The 9632-nt window shown below is 37.6% G+C and overlaps 1 protein-coding gene across 6 annotated transcripts; it reads right to left on the bottom strand.

Moving 5' to 3' along the window:
• Window positions 1–548: 548 nt before the first annotated feature.
• On the bottom strand, window positions 549–9398 carry LOC148880563 (uncharacterized). 6 transcript variants are annotated; one of them, XM_088962513.1, is made up of 10 exons: window positions 8937–9398; window positions 8513–8861; window positions 6193–6302; window positions 4214–4282; window positions 3571–3686; window positions 3440–3494; window positions 3186–3306; window positions 2313–2360; window positions 1519–1613; window positions 549–1202 (listed from the first exon to the last, which is right to left on the bottom strand). In XM_088962513.1, exons 2-10 carry the CDS (start codon window positions 8595–8597, stop codon window positions 1101–1103), a joined length of 801 nt encoding a protein of 266 aa, XP_088818639.1. In that variant the 5' UTR covers window positions 8598–8861; window positions 8937–9398; the 3' UTR covers window positions 549–1100. The 6 variants fall into 6 exon arrangements, with proteins under 6 accessions (XP_088818639.1, XP_088818643.1, XP_088818640.1 ...); XM_088962517.1 differs by having other exon boundaries at window positions 1515–1613; window positions 8513–8781; window positions 8937–9394; XM_088962514.1 differs by having other exon boundaries at window positions 8513–8781; window positions 8937–9394.
• Window positions 9399–9632: the final 234 nt, after the last annotated feature.

Raw genomic sequence — 9632 nt, 5'->3', positions numbered from 1 at the left:
TTATTCAATTGTGATAGGTAGCTCAGCCCGGTGTCTACAATTGTCTCCGGAATCCAAAAAAGAACCTTGAACTTTATCCATATCTATCCACAAGACACTACCACCGGAAGCATCTCCTGCATTGTCATGTGAGTAAAAGAGATGATGTTTAATAGCTCTAATTTAGATGTCACCGTGGGATTCAGTTGCTATTAGAAAATTCAGCCTTTTCTGTACGTCAGGTCACAGATGAGTGGGCAATATTGTTAATTTGTTCTTGTAAAGCCAATTAGTGTGATCAATGCTTGTAATTTCTTGATCTTTTTTGTTAATTTTGTCAAGACATTAGAATCTAAACTTTGCCAATAACAATGTTTTATCACAATGACTGCTGGGGAGTGAACTGATTGATCGAATGTATCGTGAGTTGACATGTTCAATGCAGTAGTAGAGCACCATATGACAGTGACGAAAGCGGAACGTAATGAACTCTTACGATAGCCAGATGGCAAGCCTGAGAGTGGGTGGCGTTTGGTGTAATTCGAAATTGAAACTATACAAGAACTCCATTACAAACAAACTTGAAACTTATTTCAGCTCTTCAAGTGACCAAACCTGAGTCACAAATCTCAAAACTCAAATACATAGTTGCACAAACCCAGTTTATCCTCCAAGGCATACACCCAATGACAAATCTTCTTTCAAGTTTTCAAACCCATTCTCATATTCCAATAAACGAGCTTTTGGAGCACTAATCTTTCCTTTCAACCTTTCTATATCCAAGGCATCCATGGCTCACATAAAACATCCACCGATCAGGATCAGGTTCTCACCATTGTGGGAAGAGAATCATGGATGTTGTTTGCATGTAATTATACCTTTTGAGTTACCAGATGTAGCTCACAACACTCAATCCAAACTACAGGCGGGAAGGCAGCGTCAATCAAATTGCATAGACGACAAAATATTGGAAACCACCATTGAAACATGTTAATCAAGAATGGAAGTAGAGGTGGGTTGTAGAAAGGAGAAAATAACCGTGGGAAAATGTATCGGACAATGAAAGGCATCTTGCTTCCTCGAGCAATTTATACAACAACCGTCAATAAAAAACTGACGTGTTATCGAACGAGGAGGCTGTAGGAAGGCAAATCTTCCAATCGTGTAATGTCCTCAAGCAGCAGTTCTCTTTCCAATTGCCGGCGTGTGGATTTCATCACAACCTGGAAGAAGAAAAAAAAATCAAGAACAAGGGCAGAATATGCAGAATGCCGGCCCCATATAGTTGGGGTAAGGCTTTAGATATCCAGCACAGCTTTGGGCAGAACTTGGCCTTATTTTTTTCATCAGTGAATGGCGATGATGTCAAGTAAGATCAAATGGACACCGCTCAGAACTTCCACTTAATATATCAGGGAAAATGACAATACTCCAGGGGTTCTTTGTTCTTCTAACCAGATATAACTTGCTGAGGTCAAGTGCATAACATATCATAATAATAAGATGATGAAGATGAAAAGTAACGAAAGACATACATACATTGAAATCCATGTATGATGCGCGCATGGCAAGCCATTGCTGATCCATCAACTTGAACGTTATGCAGTAGAGAAGGTCAAATGCCGACTCGTTTTCTGTCATATGATAAACTGCTAAGTTACACACAGCACCATGCTTGAAATAAACTGTTATCACATGCAATGAATTAAATATAACATAAGTTGTATTTTCCGTGGACTGTGCCGGCCCACTTTTGCGGGCCGCCCACACTGTAGCAGGCCAGCACTCAGTCATGTGTCAACGGTGCCTGCCCTGGCTCGGAACTCGGAAGTCGAAACCCCTCAAAAGGAAGCCCAGTATGGCCCATGCCATAGGGCCGTATTTCTTTTTTTTTTTTTTTGGTGTTTAGTCGTATGCCATATGGGGGCCGTATTTCTTTTTCCTTTTGAAATAGCACAGCATCACACTACCAACTTTTTCTCCAAAGTCGGTGGTAGCAAGTTCAGATCTGCTACCACCAAACGCTAACAGCACTGTCCCAACTAGCCATGACAGTTGTCCACCAAGAACACCTCCCAGTCCTTCATGAAGATGTTCCTAATGTATGATTGCAGTGGTCCGTTGGGAATGTTTGGGAGTGTTTTGTTGGTAGCAAATCCCTACCCAGTGACAGCGGGACTAAAATCCACATCTCCGAAACAATCCACTAACGTACCAACTGAGCCACCCCACAGTTGATTTATCTTTTCCAGTTTGAAACAACGATTAACCAACCCAAAATCTTGATAAGAATAGGTACAAAACACGTGAACCAGAAAGTGCTACAATATTACCTGCAAGTAACTTTAAGAAAACTGCTCCCGGCATCGTCTGTGGTTTGACTGCAAAGTTATAGAGGCATTAGGACAACACTTCAAAAGCACACTTGCTTAATTGATGGAACTGCAGTAGTATATTCCTTAAATCTCCTAACTTTCAACAATATAATTTCATTATAATATTAGGCTATGTTTGGGAGTGTATAAAAATAAGTGCTTATTCGAAAGAAGTGCTTATTTGGGTCAGGACCAGACCATTAAGCATTTATTGGTGTTTAGGTAATAAGCCCAAAATAAATGCTTATTTTGAAAATTAGGGCTTATTTTTTAAGCCCAAATTTCCAACTTTTTTAAGTGCTTATACAATAAGCACTTATTCAATTTTTCTCTTTCAAAATGATCCCTAGTTGAATTTTATAAAAGTACTCTTATGAAACTACTTTTGTAAAAGTGCTTTCATAAAAGTAATTTTGTAAAAGTGCTTTCTTAAAAGTAATTTTATGAGAGTACTTTCATAAAAGTGCTTTCGTAAAAGTAATTTTATAAAAGTACCTCCATAAAAGTGCTTTCGTAAAATTTGAAAGAAAATGAAGGACAAAATAGTCACAAATGCTTACTTAGGTAATTATTGAAAAAAAAAAAGACTACCAAACGCCCAATATGAAATAAGTGCTTATTTTTTTAAATAAGCACTTGAAAAAGTTGGGTGCAAACTAACTTATAAAGATTTTAAGTTGCTTATAAAGTAACTTTGATCGGGACTATTCAAAACAGAAAGAATGTAGCTAACAGTATACTGGCTTTGGAGATAGACTAATGTGGTGGAAAATTTTCCACCAATTAGTTCATAAGGAGATTTTGGTCATTTACTCCAAAAAAATTACAAACCTGCTTGGAGATCAAGCATCTGAATGAGCATGAATGTGATATTCACACCAGCTACAGCAAATGGGTATTCCCATATAGCCCGATCACCCTCCTCTTTCCGGAGAAGATCCTGGAAGGATTTCTGCATGAAGAGTCTGGTTTCTTCAATTTGGTCTTGGTATGGCAATATGAATACCAAAAAAAATTACCAAATTCAACATATAAAACAAAAGATAATTTCTATAACCAAATCAAGAGCACATAATGGACTGCACCGGATAATTCCTTGCAAAGAAGAGTAAGTTCTCTAGCGATATGAAACCACCACCCCTACAATCCAACAAATGCAAAAGCCAAATAAGTGATAACCTTAAAAGGGACCTATAGAATACAAAGATTAGCATACCTGAAATCTGTTGATGGGTCTTTTCCTTGCCAGCCCATTTCCTTCCACTGCTCCGATATTAAACCATGGAGTTCTTCTCCAGGGAAGGAAGCATTCCACAGAGCCCTCAAAGTTTCCTATGAAAGTGTAGCAATGGTAGTTCATAAAAAAAGCCGCTGCTATTTTTGAACCATGCCATATCAAAGAAGTTGCATGGATATTAACTAGTCTCCATAAATGAAATGGTGGGCCACAGAGCCCATGCAGAGTTCAAAGCTAATATGGATATTGAACATTGGATTAATCATATATTTCATCTTTTCATTCTTGATGAAAACAATTAATGAGAACCCTTCATCATTTCAGGACATTATAATCAACAACAATATTCCAAGTATCCAATGCCACTCAAATCTAGAAACAACTAAAATGGTTAGGAGAAAATCTGGTGAAAATCTTAATCAAGGGAAGCTTAAATATTTTGAGCCTACAGTAGCTAGGATACCCAGTCTACCCCTCCTTACCCAGATAGCTGGGACCAACATTGGTAGATAGAACTATAGAACTGTTTCATAATAATGACACGAAACCCTAAAAATGTTTTTAAGTCGAAAAGGGGGAAAAACAGGTTCAGGATGATTCAGACTTTCAGTGTTCAAGTCACCTGGTGCTGAGGATTTGAACTATCATAGACAACATCTATGCGGTTCTGTAGCCTCTGCAAGCACTCCTCCTGAAAGCATTAAGGGCAATTCATTAATGAAAAAATGATAACTTAACTACAAGAGAACAAGTAAAACAACATGGAAAATGTGCACATTATACTCTAGTTATGGGCCCACCTCAGGCATTCCTCTTATCACTCTTTATTCATGGGGCAATTCTCAGCCAAACAAATGGTTAATATCACTTGATGAAAATTAGACCACATGGAAGCTTATAGTGTTAATGCATGTGGATAAGAAAAGCAAATAGATGCCAATTTGCCAACTTAGAGTTCCACTATTTAATGGAGAATATTGGGCACATCTTCCTCTACATGAAAAAAAAAAAACAGATACCGTAGAAACCTAATTGTGACGAAATTAGTTAAACTTCTCATACAAGCAAACATAAACATAACTAGAGATTCCTTGCAATAAGCAGTTACTAAAAGATACTGAACTCAGAATAGGAGGCTACTATTCAATTACTTGTATAGGATGACAAAAATAAATAAATAAATAGAACAAGCAGAAAATGAACTTCATTTAAAACTTGATTGATCTACAAATCATGCCCAGATGTTCCTGTTTCAGAAAAGAAATTAGATATCTAAGAATTAATGCTTCTTTTCCTAAATGAAGGCATATAAAAGGTCCCCCAGAAAAAAAAAAAAAAAGGCAAGGTGATCTTTGAAAAAATTTAAATTAGAAGGGGATGAATTATGATGTAATAAAAAAAGCCTATCCAACTTGAATTTGGCAGATGAGTGGGCAAATGAAAGCTCCTTGGTCATACTGCACTTAAAACATCCATATATTGAAAATAATGATTAGAGAAAACACCCTTTAAAAATTGATACACAATGAAGCCACATTTCATCACTTCAAGAAAGCCTAACCATAGAGTCAGATGATTTGCAATATTCAATATCTAGAGGAAGTGAAAACTGCCACTAGGGCTGTTCACAAGGAACAAACCGTGAGCTTTCAATTTTCGAGATATATTTATGATGAGGAGATGATAAAAGTTTGGCTAATAAAAAAAACAGATAAAAGTTTCTTGGGCCATGGGCCTAAATCCAATCAAGAACAAAAGGTCTCAGTTCGGTTGAAACCGAATAAACTGACTATCAGACAGTCTCTATTACAAGTCTGTTTTTTCTCTCTTTCGGTCAGCTTTGGTTGGCATAATAGTCAACCCGAGATGTCCAATTCGATTGACAGAATATGCAATCGAACTGAACCAACCTGCGTACAGCCCTAACCATCAGGTTCCTTGCTCCTCACATGGAGAAGTCATTACACAAAACATAACAACACCATCCCAAAGCTATATTACCCTGGCACCCTTGTACAAGTATCCAGGTATATTGCAGCACTACCCACCATCTCTAGCTGCTGATGGAACAACAATCGCTCCCAAGACTATTATCCTTTTGTTAACTTTCATGAATCGTTTAAGCATGGATATCACCCTTGATAGAGTGGAATGCAGAACATGGTTTATATAGCTTATAGCATATAGTGGGGAAAGGCCCACAAGTCTTCATTGAGTTGAGTTGCCAATGCATTTTTAATTTTAAATCATTTCTTGTCAAATTTAACTTATGGTTTTTGCAGTCCCAAATTTAGTTCCTTATGGTTTTTGTTCATGGAAGGTTTGTAAAGTCTTCTGTTTGATTATTCTATGCTGTTTCTAATTTGTCATTTGGAGTTGGGGACCCTGCTATCACTTATTACATGTCATTTAACTTTCCGTTTGTGCATAAGTATGCAATTCTAGGTTATTCCCAACTTCAATTGAGTATTTTGGCATGCTATCGTCATCATCATTTTTCAAGATGAAATAGTAAAAATATATACATATATAGACAGGAAATTGAAAACAAAGTAGTAAAGGATAAATTTCCAATTAACCAAGTTTTAAGAAAAACATTACCTGGGCAGGAGTTAGTTCAAAGGATGGGCGTGCATCACTTTCCCTTCTCTGAACACAAACACAAGAAAGACCTCTTCCAAGCCAGGCTGTGGACCCTGCCACTACTTCAGCTGTAGAAATACAAAACTGCCAAATATTGGAATTGGATTTTTCTAATTGACAGAGACAAGAACTTGTAAATGCTTAAGAAAAAGTAAGCCAACTTTCTCAAGTTCTTAGTCAACAACTAAATAATCTCCCATTATCTACTACTAGCATATGCAAACCAAGGTCATTCCTCCAAAACAACATAACAAAAGGTTATTCTAGTCAGATTGCAACAAATTAGAGGGTTCCTAATATAACGGCCACATAATATATAATAATCACCAAACTTCAAAATCAACTACTATGAGGACATGCAAGGAAAGAAGCAAAACCAAGAAAAGCATTATTACAAGATAAACCATAAATAAGCTTTTCAGTCATAATAATTATGTGCTTATGATGATACATAGATCAAACATATCTAAGTTAAACTATTCATAAGACAATAAAAGTAAAATAGACTAACGGCAAAATTAAGTCAGAAGTAGTGAGGGTGAAAACTTTGCCCTGTGGTTTGCTATCACCATCAGGTTTGATCTTATCGCAAGCACAAGAGTATCCACTTGTAAAGAGACTGGGTCGAATGGGCCCTAACAGCCTCTCGTGTGATATCCTTTATTTTATCTTTTATTTTATGTTGATGGGCCTCGCTTAATGGGCCTGTTATTTGTTCTTATTTTATTTTCTTTATGTAACTGCCAAGCTGGCCGCCCACTTAAGGGTATACTTGTGGTCAATTTTTTAGAGATTAATAAAATAGGGTTAGAGGAGAAGGGTGATTAATTCGACTTCTTCTCTTACCTATTATGCTAATCACTAAGTTTAATCTTGATATTAGAGGACTGATTTACATCTTGGTATCAGAGCGGGTTCAATTCCTCTTCCTTCTTTTTCTTTGTTCATGTACACTCTAAAATCAAGAGAGTGTATGGAGAGATAGGTTCTCTATAGTATAGAGAATCACTGGCCTAGTTGGTAGAAGGGTTTGGAGAGTTTAGTTCTGGCCTGATTTTGCCAAGAAGTGATGTTGTTTTGCTGCTGCCCAAAACCCTAGTCGACTAAAGATTTTGGAGGTTACTAGGAGCGCTCTATGCTTGGAAGGTGTCTTGTGACTGCTAAAGGAGGGCAGTTCAGGTTTGGAAGAGTTTGGGTTAGTCTAGTAGGTGCGTAGTGTCCTCTCTTCCTCCCATCTGCTAGACGGAGCAAAACCCTAGTTTTTCAAGCACCCAAGTTCTGGTTTGACTTCAAGTAAGTTTACATAGTCAAAATTTTATGTTCTTTGATTTCTGTTTGATTAATGAAGGCATACGGAAGTGAGTTCAAGCAAGTGCCAATTTCTGGACCTGCTTCAGTAGATTCTATTTTGACTGGTGTTACCTTAGATGGGACGAACTATCTTGCTTGGGCACAATCTATAAAAATCTATGTTTGTAGTAGAGGAAAACTCGGGTACTATATTGTTATAGAATGGTTAGTCAACTCTATGCAACTCCATATAAGCCAACACTATCTCTGGATGTCTTCGGCTAAGGAGATATGGGACTGTGTAACTGAGACCTATTCACAAAAACTGAATGTAGCTAGAGCATACAAATTGAAAAGTGATGTGAAGAACCTGAGACAGAGGAGAAGAGTGCGGCAATCTACTACTCTATACTAAAATCCCTATGGCAGGAAATTCACAAATCTGCTCTCTTTTCTGAATAGGGACCTTCGGTTTCATTCCCGCATGTGCAATATCCACTCAATAACCTTCTGGTCTGAGATGATAAGGAAAATCCTACATGAATTCATCCAGTAAATGAAATTGTATAAAAAATACAAGCTTTAGACAGATTATTCTCTTGTTTTAGAATATAAAATCCAGCTATTTCACTTAATGCCACACCCCAAATAGATTATTGTAACTAGCTAGACCTGTTTGTAAAGTTCCTTCCAAATGAGGGAATAGAAGAAAGTAAAGAAGCATTTGCTACCATGACGCAGTACCAGTGGCAAGTAATATTCATTCTTTTCCTTCCCCCCTTTTTTTTCGCCGCAGAGAACATGAAATATATACCGAAAGAAGTCGATAACCCGTGATTCCTCAAGTTTACCGAGACTAAATAATAAATAAATATTAATTAGTAAATTCAGAGCACAATACAGTTAGGACTTTGGAACTTTGATTTATTTTAAGGCATGAGAACAGAAAACGACATTTGTTAGGAAATATGATAAGTTTATGGCGTACCTGAAGTAGACTGGCAGGCACTCCCCCTCTCGAGACCTTGAGAAATCCTCCTCACTGCGACAAATGATCCACCACGGTCTTCCATATCTGCCAGCTAAACCATTTTCTGACCAAGCACCTCGGACCCAAACATCCCACCGAATCTCATACAGCAACACAAGACAGAGTGGACTCCCAAAATTAAATGTTTCCCGAAATTAACTTGCCCGAATCCAAGCAAATCCTTTCAACTCGGCCACAAAATACAAAGTTAACAACGAGATACAATGCTTCCCGAGAGTCCAATCAAATCACCCGAAACCAGAAAAAAAACACCGAAGTCAAGCACCGAGAATCCGCTTTCCACTATCTAAACAAGAGAAAAATAATAAAAAACGAAAATTAAAGTGCTCTGAACATCTCAGACGACCAAAACACCCCTCACCAATGCCAGCAATAACTGCTCTGAAGTCTGAAGCACTAAAGATTCACCTCCGGCCGTCGAAAAATCTATCAGAACTAAAAGACAAAAAATTCCAGCGCTTCTTCTGCAGTGCAGGCTCAGAACCAGCTCAGAAAATCATTTAAACATTCATTTAAGCCATCAAGAACGGATCGAGCACAACATTCATCGATCTCGTATTCCTCCCACTACCAAACAGGAAGATTCTTGAAAAAGAAAAATAGAGAGATATAGAGATTTCTCATTTAGAATTAGGGTTCGAAGATCTGCAAAAGAGGCGCCACGAAGGAATCAGTTAAAAAATGAAAAAAAAAAAAAAAAAGGAAAGAAAACGTTCTCTCTTTCTTCCGTCTCCCTTTTCGGCTCTCTCCCTTGTGTCTGCTTTTTATGTGAGAGAGACCGAAAGAGAGAAGGATGGGGCGTGGGCCCTGGGGGAGGTGGGGTGGATGAATCGGTGATCGCAAAAGCATTTTTATTGAAAAAAAAACCCATTTTTTCAATTAAAATAATTTTTTTAAAATGGGAAAATTCTGATTGATTGATGACGTGGTGAGGGAATGCCTGTCCAAAATCTAAAAGGCGAAAAAATTGTTTTAAAATACCGGAGAGCGTAGCTTTTCACGTGGTATGGGTCAGCGGGTCAAGTACAAATTGCGACTTATTAAATACTAAAATCAG

This window comes from Nelumbo lutea, chromosome 1, assembly GCF_056320005.1.
Source record: "Nelumbo lutea isolate HS-2025 chromosome 1, American lotus-T2T, whole genome shotgun sequence".
NCBI classification, from domain to species: Eukaryota; Viridiplantae; Streptophyta; class Magnoliopsida; order Proteales; family Nelumbonaceae; genus Nelumbo; species Nelumbo lutea.
The sequence above is the reverse complement of the archived record's forward strand: the minus strand, read 5'-3'. Positions and strand labels throughout refer to the sequence as shown.

What these genes read in the sequence shown, in the direction of transcription:
- LOC148880563 (XM_088962513.1), bottom strand. Translation starts at nt 8,597, where the DNA reads ATGGAAGACCGTGGTGGATCATTTGTCGCAGTGAGGAGGATTTCTCAA. An exon ending in GTTCAAATCCTCAGCACCAG is followed by an intron (nt 3,687 to 4,213) that starts GTGACTTGAACA and finishes ACACTTTCATAG; the next exon opens with GAAACTTTGAGGGCTCTGTG. An exon ending in CATCATACATGGATTTCAAT is followed by an intron (nt 1,203 to 1,518) that starts GTATGTATGTCT and finishes TTCTTCTTCCAG; the next exon opens with GTTGTGATGAAATCCACACG.